We start from the raw sequence: 12116 nt of genomic DNA, 5'->3' as shown, positions 1-12116 counted from the left end.
ATACGGTTCTACGATTGCCGAATGCAACCTCTCAAAGGTTGTCATTTTGAAGTTGCAACATTTTGTTAGTTAAGATTTAGTGCCTTTCAAAAAACCTTTTCTTTAGAGTTGAATATTAGGTTATGCTTACAAAGACTACTTACAATAATGGAAGCGGATTGTTATTTTTCTTTTAGTCTCTCTCTCTCTCTCTCTCTCTCGCTATAAAGTTAAAAAAGCCATGTTCTTCTCTTACTCTCTCTCTCTCTCTCTCTTCCCCCCCCCCCCCCCCCCCAAACGTGTAGTTTTTTGAGTTTGTGTTTTATAGTTGTTATTCATTCAATCCTCTATGCACTTTTTGTTGTCATACAAAGTCAATGTGATTTAGGTTGATACCATAAAGCATGTAAAACCTTATTGCACATAATAAAGCATTCAAGATATGGTTGTCACTACTTTGACTTGTATGCATAAAGAATACTTACACATGTTATCCCTTTAAACAAGGGGGAAGGGGGTAACCCAAAATTGAATGATACTCCTTCTTGGCCGCAGCAATGCACAGTCACATACTAGTGTTTATTAACGTCTCTTGAAGGCCAAGGTGGCCCATGAGACCAATCAAGGTACAACTGATGATCATGACATCTCATCATTATATTTATCATCCAAATTCCTAGAACTAGACAAGGAATTTCTTAGGTGCATGCTCGGGACGATGGGAAAACTCGTAGTCAAGGTGAACAAAAGCACGCTCGATGTCAGGAAGGCATTCAAGTTTGTTTTGCAGGCTCTCTCCAATATCATGGGCAAGAAGAAGGGGCATGTCACCGGGCAACACAATGTCAACCTCTGCAAAATAGAGACCACCAAGCTTGTATGCCTTTATTGTATCAATGTGCTTGATGGCTTCATGGTGATTCCAACATAAGTATGTTATTTTTTGTAAGAATTGTGGTGGCGCGCTCTCTCCAACCAGTGCTGATACATTCTCTAGCACTATCTTGCTCCAATTCCATATTGTGTATAATGCCAACTAGCAAATTATTCGCACCATAATTAATGTAAGTATCATGAAAAAGGTCAAACGTCAACATTTCAATGTGAAGTCATATTGGAGGTCATTAATTTTCACACCTCTTGCATACAAAAGAGAAGCAAAAGGGTGTTACTAACATGGCAATCATATAAGAGATTAAAAGAAGTACCGAGTTGCATTCATGGAAAATTTACACAAAAAGGTTGGCAATACATGCATTGAGCATGTGTCACATGGAGGGTTACATATATACATACAAACGTGCACATGCGCGTGCATGCACACACACATAGACACACACACACACACACACACACACACACACACAGAGAGAGAGAGAGAGAGAGAGAGAGAGAGAGAGAGAGAGAGAGAGAGAGAGAGATGGAGATGTGCAGCATATGTGTATGCATGCCTAACATCATAGTTAGTGATTTTATGCTACTTTTTTTCATGCCTTCCCTTCTTTGAGTGTTGTTTGAGATAGAGGTCCCATTTTGTAGATGAATTATGATCAGACTACAAGATTTTAGCCACATTTAGAAATCGAGAAAATTACTTGTGTAGAGAATTAAACATGAAGAAAGAATGTAGATTCAAATGAAATTTAAAACTGCAAAAAGAGGCCATCAATATCAAAACATGGTAGTGATATTGAGGGCCTAATTAAACACCTACCATAATGGCACCAATAGGATCTATCCACCAATAAAATCTCTCTGCTAACAAGGCAGCCGCGAGGCCAACAAGATTAGTGACCACATCAAAAAAGTGATCCTTTGCATAAGCTTGCACAATGTCATTCTTTATGGATTTGCATAGTAGCATGAGGTTGAACTTCACCAAAGTCACAAAGAGCATTACACCAATGACCCAATATTTGTTTGTGCCTTGCAGCTCAAGTTGATTGCTCTGTTATCATCATTCATAAAACAATGAACTATAATCTTGATTAACTTTCATCACAACGCTAAATGATGTCCTTAACATACAAAACCACGTATTAGAAACCCGCTATCTAGAAGTTTCCATAACCTTTCAATGACATGTTTGTGGGAAAGTTGCATATGGAAGTATTTTCATGTGTTTGTGCAAAGATATGCTTCTACGTATATACAAACACAACTATGCTTCTTGCATGCGTGCAATGTAGCAGGCTTCTCAATCGATAAACACTAGGTATTGACCTTTGTCTTCATAAGCTAAGGGGTCCAAAATTCATACCACTCTCTCCTTGTTTCCTTTAGGGCTATGGTTTTTGCAAAGCTCTTCATATCATGGAATGGTTGGGAATCTAACACAAGAAGATTAGAAATTTTCTCATGTAAGAAAATGGAGTCTTTTCCAATGCTTTTCATACAATGCATAACATCATGAGCTTCTGCTCGAGAGGCACCACATACCTAGCTAGGTACGACTGGGGGCAGGGGACCATCGGCTCCCCCACCGGGCCGGCGGTCCCCTGCCCCCAATCGTACCTAGCTAGGTATGCGGTGCTTCCCTCACAGAAGCTCATTATGTTGAGGTAAGTCACAATGTGGGAATTATTGTGAGAATTTGTCCAAAACTTCTTGTGTATAATAGCTCAAGAGAAAAAAATATGCCTATGGTAATGTCATACACCGCAATCAAACTCTAGTTTGTCAAATTGTTGTACACTCGACCATCACATAGAAATCTAAACAACAATTTTTAGGAAAAAATGAAGTGCAGAAATTGATAACTACCTTGGATATGAGTTGTCGGGTTGATTCAATCAAGATTTGTATTCCCAATGTTGCCATTATTGATGCAAACACCAAAATGCCCTGGTATAATTGTGATGTTACTCCTAAGCTCATGTCAAGTGCCTGTAATTGCACAAAATTTTGACAAGATAAATCTTACCACTGGTTGCATTCTGTTCTTCCCAATTGGATATAGATAAGGGTTTGGTCTTCTCATGGTATGAGACGTGTACCATAGGATGAATCCAGACAACAAGTCCAATAGAGAGTCTAATGTTGATGCAATGATGGCCAACGAGACGCTTCGTATTGAAACATAGACTTTTATGATAAATATAGCCATATTTGCGTAGTTTGAGATCCGGATTGCAAAGATATCCTTGCCTCTGCTGTTGGCTTGATCATCTCCGAGAGCTGACTAGATTGAAAAGAGAAAGTGTGTGTGCACCAAAAGAAGGATTGATCAGTTAATGCCAATAAATCATGTGAACAAATGTCTTATCTACTCACCACTAAATTTTGATTTGAGTATGATAATCCATCTAAAGTAGCCATTTCCTTAAGTATCTCGTTTTGCTCATTGTAATAGCTCTCCAGCCTTGTATTCCTACCTGAAACTTCCATTCTTGTATTATGTAAAAGGTTATCATATATACACAAGAAGATTTTGACAAATTCTCACAATAATTCCCACATTGTGACTTACCTCAACATCATGAGCTTCTATGGGAGAGGCACCGCATACCTAGCTAGGTACGATTGGGGGCAGGGGACTGCCGGCCCGGTGGGGGGGCCGGCGGTCCCCTGCCCCCAATCGTACCCCCCACCGGGCCGGCAGTCCCCTGCCCCCAATCGTACCTAGCTAGGTATGCAGTGGCTCTTGACCAGAAGCTCATGATGTTATGCATTGTATGAAAAACATTGAAAAAGACTCCGTTTTCCTACATTACAATCTAACACAATTAGGTTATGCACCTTCATTACAATCACAAAGACTAGTTACCTTGACACACAGGTGTGAGGCAATAAGGTGAACCCAATGCTTTGTCTTTTGGTAAACTTGCATTTTGGATCGATGCTTGCTTTTCATTGCTTAGAGCAAAGTCTTTTGCACTTATTTGCCACTGCTTGCTTTCACATTCAATGGTCTTCTCAACTTCCATAACTCAAGTCCCCACTATATTGAGAGAATAAAAAATCATCATGCATTCTAGACTCTTTTTAGAAAGAACACCCTTATACACAAGAAGTTGTCACAATAATTCTCACATTGTGACTTACCTCAACATCATGAGCTTTTGTGAGGGAGGCACCCCATACCTAGCTAGGTACGACTGGGGGCAGGGGACCGCTGGCACTGGTGGGGGAGCCGGTGGTCCCTTGGCCCCAATCGTACCTAGCTAGGTATGTGGTGCCTCCCAAGCAGAAGCTCATGATGTTATGCATTCTATGAAAAACACTGAAAAAGACACCATTTTCCTACATGAGAAAATTTCTAAATCTTCTTGTGTTACACATGAATAGATTGTACGGACTTGAGAAATAAAAGATGACAAACCTTCAAAAGCTTTGTCAGTAGTCGTTGGTTAGGTGCTTGAATAGCATCCTTAACATTGAGGGTTCAAGCACCCCAACGGGATTCAATGATGGTTATCGTATGGTAACACGTGAGTGTAAGGGAGAGGGGGTTATAAAAGAAAGGAAATGTGGAATGATTCTGCACATAGGGGTAAAAAGGGGGCATTTCATGCACACACGTAGCATCCTGTTATTATTGCTAGTAAATTCAGCACTATTGCACCCACCTTGACCAATGATAGCTTTGGAAGGAAGCGTCGTGTGCCTAAGCGAGTCTATGCACCGCGTCCTTGTCATTAAAACATCCACAATGCATTGTAAAAAGGGATGGGATCTTATAATGCTAGTTCCTATTTTAAGATCAGAGAGAATCCATTACATCAACCACAAATCCCCTTTATCCATACATATACCAAACACCCTATTAGAAAAATGTCCATTGTGGTATCCTTGGTGAGCATAGAAAAAGCAACTACTTGTAGGTGCTTTTGCTACTTCACATCAAAAGAGATGAAGGGGACCACCTACAAAGATGCACCAATTTTCAATGAAGTGAACTATTTTGAATCAAAAATCTACCAAGTTTAACCATTTGCAACCATTCAATCAGATGAACTATTTAATTGGAACTCTACCGTCTCAAGTTTGATGCTCACCCCCACTCACTATATTTTGAAAGTGAAAGGACAAGGGGACAAAGTTTAGGCGTCATGGTAGAATATCTTGTGACATGAGAGTGGCATAGCAACATCCAATCTTTCCAACATAGTGCACCATTATAAATCTTGATCAATGAGCTCATTAGCTATACAAAAGTGCACAATGGACATATCATGCTTTACTTTTATTGGACAAGTAGGCTTATCACTATAGTGCTCTAAAAGAGCTTTATAAATCTTGATCAATGAGCTCATTAGCTATACAAAAGTGCACAATGGACATATCATGCTTTACTTTTATTGGACAAGTAGGCTTATCACTATAGTGCTCTGAAAGAGCTTGATAGAGCCAAGTAAGTGAGGCCAAAAAGTGAGCTTTCCATGCTTTAATTTTAATAATTAAACCTTACCTTCTATTATTTTTTTAAGCCATGTTTTTAAACTTTTCTTTTTTGATAGCAAAACTCGCAATTGTGAGTGAATTATATTGATCATCCCAAAAGATTACAAGATTTTGCCATGCTCGTGCCGAGCCATGACATCACCGAGAGACCATAATTACATCGGCTTATCTTGCTAGAGTAAATGCCCCAAAATAAACTTTTAATTGGCATATTGCCATCTTGGGATGATTTGACACTTGGATTTCCTTAGCTTACTCTTTGGGCCTTCGACACAGCCCACCAAGGCTTGTCTCTAGCCTTGCTTGTCCCTATAAGCTAGAAGGCCCACCAAGGACCAAATGGAATCCACTAAGAATCACATCAAGGCCTTTTATAGCCTTTTGACTTCCAAGCAAAGGCCAAGTAAGATACTCAACTATAAAAATTACTATGAAAACAAAGGGTTTTCACTTAAATATATATAGAACAGGAAAAATTCCCAAAAAAAAAGGGCACTTGTAAGAGTGAAAAATGTTATTTTCATGACATTCCTCATGATAAAATATAGATATATACTCAGTGAGCTGATATAAGCCATGATGGGAGCTTCCCATTCACAAGAAGTTTTGGACAAATTCTCACAATAATTCCCACATTCTGACTTACCTCAACATGATGAGCTTCTGTGAGGGAGGCACCGCATACCTAGCTAGGTACGATTGGGGGCAGGGGACCGCCGGCCCGGTGGGGGGGCCGGGGGTCCCCTGCCCCCAGTCGTAGCTAGCTAGGTATGCGGTGCCTCTTGAGCAGAAGCTCATGATGTTATGCATTGTATGAAAAACACTGGAAAAGGCTCTGTTTTCTTACATAAGAAAATTTCCAAATCTTCTTGTGATTTTGTACTTGGATTGTGGTACACGGTATGTGTGTATAGGGCTGCCTTTTGACAGGCATTACCCATTTTGGAGTATTTTGGTTGTTTTTTAGGGGTGGAAATATGACCTACCCTTCAAAAAATAAAATAAAATGCAAAAAAACTATAAAATCTTGGAAATTTGAAAGGCAAGGGTGCCCACCAAAAGTCAACCTTGTATAGTGTGTATGCCACGTGGTTGGCTAGAATGTATGCCATTGGCTATATTTGCTTCCTCTTTTCTAAGAATCTAAATCTATGTTTTTTGGAAAAAAGAAAAACAACTGTGATAGCTTGTACACTGAGGCCTTGTTAACATACCTTGATAACACAACATTTTGAGATAGATTTGGTAGCACAAATCGTATAAAAGCACATAATTTTGCTTTCTATTTGTGATTTTTAGGCAATTTCAGGAATACTTTAGTCTAGGATAAATATAGCAGGATTTCAATCCCACATATTTTCCTAAGTTTCAAATGTTGAACATTTTCCTTTTTTTTTGTTGTTGCAAAACTCACAATTGTGAGCGGATGTATTAAGAACATCAGAAATATACACCAACCTCGAGCTCAGACCGAGCCTTGAGGGTCAAAGGATTACAAGTTCTCTGCTTGATAGAGAAACGACAACTACTCCTAGGCTTTACTTATTAAAAGATGTCATCATGATATGTACTGTTCTAGACCAATCCTTTGAGGCTTGTTTACCTCCGATCCTGTGGATCATCACTCTGTTCTCTTCTATGATTTCACATTTAAGCTTGCCACAGCCAGATCCCCCTCAAACACCCGGTGGTTCCTTGCTTGCCAAATATGGTGAAAGAAGTAGTACCTGATTATTTGAGTGCAGACAAGCAGAGCAGGACTTCCCAACCTATTACTATCAAAGAACAAATCAGTCTTGAAGAACTTAATTTGCCATGTCCTTTGAATCCACTTGCATATTTTCCCAGCCATGCCACTGATTACCTTGAATCCCATGAAAAGGTGGTCTAGGTCTTCACTAGCTATTTTGCACCTCGAGCACCGATCAAACCCGATTCCTCTTTCTTGTATCTTTACGCCCGTCGGCAGAGCACCCCACATCACTTTCCATAGAAACATCTTCATATACTGAGGCCACCTTTGCTTCCAGATGTTCTCCATGACTCCCTCCCACCGTTTTTCCATCCCGTGCCTCTTCCTTAATTTTTTGAGGGGGCTACACCAATTAGCCTCGTGCATTAATGCATGGTAAATGCCTTTGGAATGTGGTTTTCAAAAGAGGCTACTCCTGGGCCATCTCCAAGCGTCCCATTCAAAGTTGGATTTACAAATTGTCATCACCACTTTCTCAAGCTCTTTCATCACCCTGTAGACTAGTAAGATCTCAAAGCCATTCAGTTGAAATTGGATGGCTAAAGAGTCAGCAGTTTTCCAACACTTCCTGTTGCCATCCTAGAATTGCTCTAGTCGAGCGAGCCCCTTATTATTCACAACTCTGGCCATTTCTATCCAAAAGGGGCTTTGCAGCGGCCCCAATATTCTAGAAAGCCATGGAGACCAGTGCAAAAGAAATCAACTCTGCACAAGCTTTTTGTTCTTGTATTATTGAGGCTAGAATCTTGATATGTTATGCAGCTTAAGAATTGCTTGTTGGAATTAGGGTTGTAGAGAAACACACACAGCTTAGAGAAGACGAATGAAGCTCAAGGCACACAATAGAGAGTGTGCTACTTAGTGTGCAATGGGAAAATAGATAGCCCTAGAGTGATGGGCGTATATACAATGCACGGGGGAAAAAACCTCCTAAAGAGGGAAAAAATGCCCCGGCGGTCCTAGTGTGTTCACACACATCACTACCACATGTATATGGTAACAAATCCCCCCTGGAGTGATGCGGTGAACGAGAGCTGGCACATGAGTAAAGAAAAGTGCCATGCCCTAAGGACATGATCAGTCCAAAAAGGGGAGTAAGCCCAAAGCTTTGCGGAAAGCTTCAAGCTTCTCACGAGACAATGCCTTTGTGAAAAGATCTACAAGGTTGTCCTGTGTTGGCACATAAGCCAAGCTGATCTCTCCTGCTGAGAGCCTCTCCCTGACATAGTGGTAATGCACCTCAATGTGCTTTGTGCGAGCATGAAAAACTGGGTTCCTCGCAACTGCCAATGTGCTCTGACTGTCAGTGTAGATAGTGTGGGCAGTGTCCCGTCCAACACGCATATCAGCCATAAGGCGTCTGAGCCATACACACTCAACTGTAGCTGTGAAGACTGCCCTGTACTCAACCTCACAACTCGAAGTGGCCACAATAGGTTGTTCTTGCTCAATCATGATATACATGAACTACCAAGCATGAAACAAAAACTACTTGTGGACACTCTCGTGTCAAAACAACCAGCCCAATCTGAGTCCGAAAAAGCATGTAAGTCTGGTGGCAATGATCCCCCCTTGGGATAAAACAAGCCAAGATGTAAAGTGCCACTAAGGTAGCGGAAAATCCTCTTGACAGCCTGCCAATGCTTAGACCCTGGGCTATGCATAAATTTGCTGACTTGTGAGACTGCAACTGAATATCCGGCCTCGTGTTGCATACATAAATGAGGCAACCAACAGCAGTTTGATAAAAATTGACATTAGTAGGATCGCCAGCATCATGTAGACTCAACTTCAAACCTGTTTCCATGGGAGTGGAAATAGGTTTGCAATCCTCAAGTCCAAACTTACATAGCAATGTCTCTATGTAACTTTTCTGACACAAGGCAATACCACCATCACACTGCTTAAACTGTATACCCAAGTAATGATGCAACAGCTCCAAATCTTTCATCTTGAAAGTAGCATTCAAATCAGCCTTAAATTCAGCAATATGTCTCTCATTTTGGTCCAGTGATCAGCAAATCATCAACATAAAGAACCACAATGAGAAGTACATCACCCTCATGCTTTACATACAATGTGCTTTCTGTTGGACTGTTATGAAAGCCTCGTTTAACCAAATGAGTGTCAGCTTTCTCATACCAAGCACGAGGAGATTGCTTCAACCCATACAAAGCCTTCTTACATCTGCACACTTTGTCCTCTTGTCCTTTCATGACAAAACCGCGAGGCTGAGTTACATAAACTTCCTCAAATATGTCACCATTCAAGAAAGCAGTAACAATGTCTTATTGATGTACATTCCAACCAAAATGAGCTGCCAATGCACATAGAAAACGTACAATAGTCATACCACAAGTGGGAGCAAAAGTCTCTTCATAATCTATGCCTTTTTGCTGTGCATAACCTTTTGCAACAAGTCGAGCCTTATGGCGATCGATCTCACCATCCGGCTTGCGTTTCAACTTGTAAACCCACTTCGTACCAATGGCCTTTTTGCCAGGAGGCAAATCACTTAAAGTCCATGTGTCATTTTCTATAAGTGCATCATATTCTGATTGCATGGCAGCCATCCAATTTTCTGAATTCTGTGCTTCATCAAAAGACAGAGGCTCCTCAACATCATGTAAGCTAGACACAGTCAAAGCATAACAATCTGATGCATAAGATGCATGGCGAGAGCTTGAACGAGTACGACTAGACTAGACGACATCCAATTTACTGTCACGCAAAGTGTGCACCAGCCATTTTGGCATACCTCTAGCCTGCTCATTTTCAGCCCTTTCCTCATCAGGTACATCATGTACATCTGCATCAGTAATAGGCTGATCTAGAACATTTTCAGAAACCCCCATAGGCTATGCATTTGCCTCATTGGAACTTACATTCGTATTTTCACCACTGAAAAGAGGCAACAAAGTGTCATAAATGTCCTGTGAGCTTACATTACTGTCTCTAGTACATGACAGCAAGGGTTGAACAGAATCTTCCACAAACACTACATCCAGAGAAACCAGAATACGTTTTGTTTGCGGATGATACAATGTGTAACCTTTGCTTTCAGCACTATAACCAACAAAAATACATTCGACAGCCTTATCATCCAATTTTCTGCGCTGCACTTGTGGCACCAAAGCATATGCCAAACAGCCAAAAACACGCATGTGCTCAATAGAAGGCTTTCTATCATGCCATGCTTCATATGGAGTAATAGACTGCAAAGATTTCGTAGGACACCTGTTAAGTACATAAGTGGCACACATGATGGCCTCAAGCCAAAAAGAATGAGGTAAAGCTTGACTTTTGACCATACATCGTGCCATTTCCGTCAGTGACCTATTTTTCCTCTGAGCAACACCATTTTGCTGAGGTGTATAAGGCACTGTACATTGGTGTTTTATCCCACGACTAGCCAGAACTGCATGAAATTCATGAGACATATACTCCCCCCCTCGATCGAAACGGAGGGTGCCCATAGTACATTTCGAGACATTTTCAGCCATAGCCAGAAATTGTTTGAAGCACATAAAAACTTCGGACTTCGCTTTAAACGGAAATACCCATGCATGCCTGGAGTAATCATCAATGAAAGTCACGAAGTACAGGTAATTGCCCAAGGACGGAGTTTGCATGGGCCCACAAACATCACTATGCACAAGCTGCAACCTGCATGTGGCCCGAACTGAACCATCCTTTGGAAATTTAGAACGCTGCATCTTACCCAAAATACAACCTTCACAAACATGTTTGACAGGTGCTTCAAGAGGCGGCAAAGAAGCAACCATATCATATTTTTGCAAACACAGCAAACTAGAAAAATTCAGTTGACCAAAACGTGCATGCCAAAGTTTTGCATTTGAAATAGCCCTTGAATCTGCAACAACATTTGCAAAATTTTGTCCACACTTATCATACAAAGTGAGCTTATACAGCCCACGACACAAAAGACCAGATGCAACAATTTCATCACCAAAACTGAGATCATGAACTGTACATCTATCATCCACAAATTTGACTACAAGTCCAAGTCTAGCAAGTGCAGATACAAATAAGAGATTCTTCTTGATCCCAGGTACATAAAATGCATCAACAAGTGTGAAGGAACTGCCATTAGCAGTAGTGAGCACAATCTTTCCAACTCCCTGAACTGGATAAGAGGCGTTGTTGGCACAAGTGATTGAATTCCCACGAGGGACAAACTCGAGAGAGGTAAACAAATTCACGATGTGAGGTAATGTGCTTTGTAGCACCACTGTCGAAATACCACACATGTGAATCTGCAGCAACTGACAAGCATGCATAATGGACAACAGGATTGTAAGTGCACTCTGCGCTAAAAGCTCATTCTGCATCAACATCAGCAACACAGTCTCCTTTCACAGAAGACTCAACAATGGCTGCATTTGTAGTGGAACCAGCATTTGCAGTGGAACCACCCTCTTTCTTCTTAGCCTCTTTGGCCTTCAACTTAGGACACGACTTGATCAAGTGATCATTGGCTTTACAATAATGGCAACGCATCTTCTTTTTGCCCTTATCACCATAATTTCCAAAAGAATTGCTTCCAGCAGAAGCATTAGGAAAAGAATTTTTTCCACTCGCAGTAGAACCATAAGACGTGGCTGCATTGCTGTTACCACCCTTTCTTTGAGAAGCAATAAAAGCCTGTTCAACTGCACGCTATCTAGTCCTGTTTTTATGGAAAGTGACTCTTGCAACAGCAATGTGCATAATGCATCAAACTTGACAACTTCTGGATTTCCTTGGGTCATAAGTCTCCAAGTAGTAGCAAAAGTCTGGTAAGAATCTGGTAAGGCATCAAGAACAGTCTGCACAAGGGAACTGTCTGAAATAAGTTCACCTGAAGAAATAAGTTGCTCATTGATATCCTTGACACTAGCAAGGAAAGTGTCCATATCATCTTCCTCATGCATAATCTTCGACTCCAGCTCTTAACACAACAAAGCAATTTTAGCCTCAT

At 40.9% G+C, this 12116-nt stretch overlaps 1 protein-coding gene across 4 annotated transcripts; it reads right to left on the bottom strand.

Annotated features, from left to right (window-relative positions):
• Positions 1-491: 491 nt before the first annotated feature.
• LOC147438617 (metal tolerance protein 11-like) lies at positions 492-4567 on the bottom strand. 4 transcript variants are annotated; one of them, XM_086484667.1, is made up of 7 exons: positions 4548-4567; positions 3746-3919; positions 3253-3359; positions 2903-3160; positions 2743-2823; positions 1694-1927; positions 492-1015 (listed from the first exon to the last, which is right to left on the bottom strand). In XM_086484667.1, exons 2-7 carry the CDS (start codon positions 3903-3905, stop codon positions 662-664), a joined length of 1194 nt encoding a protein of 397 aa, XP_086340793.1. In that variant the 5' UTR covers positions 3906-3919; positions 4548-4567; the 3' UTR covers positions 492-661. The 4 variants fall into 4 exon arrangements, with proteins under 4 accessions (XP_086340793.1, XP_086340790.1, XP_086340794.1 ...); XM_086484664.1 differs by lacking the exon at positions 4548-4567 and adding an exon at positions 4301-4459; XM_086484668.1 differs by lacking the exon at positions 4548-4567 and adding an exon at positions 4301-4459 and having other exon boundaries at positions 3253-3353.
• Positions 4568-12116: the final 7549 nt, after the last annotated feature.

The sequence above is a fragment of the Adiantum capillus-veneris genome, chromosome 16 (genome assembly GCF_014529385.1).
Source record: "Adiantum capillus-veneris isolate H3 chromosome 16, ASM1452938v2, whole genome shotgun sequence".
Taxonomy (NCBI): domain Eukaryota; kingdom Viridiplantae; phylum Streptophyta; class Polypodiopsida; order Polypodiales; family Pteridaceae; genus Adiantum; species Adiantum capillus-veneris.
This window is presented reverse-complemented; position numbering and strand designations above follow the sequence as displayed.

Coding starts and splice junctions, on each gene's coding strand:
- LOC147438617 (XM_086484667.1), bottom strand. CDS start 3,905: ATGGAAGTTGAGAAGACCATTGAATGTGAAAGCAAGCAGTGGCAAATA. Junction 3,161..3,252: donor ACTCAAATCAAAATTTAGTG/GTGAGTAGATAA, acceptor TTTTCAATCTAG/TCAGCTCTCGGAGATGATCA. Junction 1,928..2,742: donor CCCGACAACTCATATCCAAG/GTAGTTATCAAT, acceptor TGATGATAACAG/AGCAATCAACTTGAGCTGCA.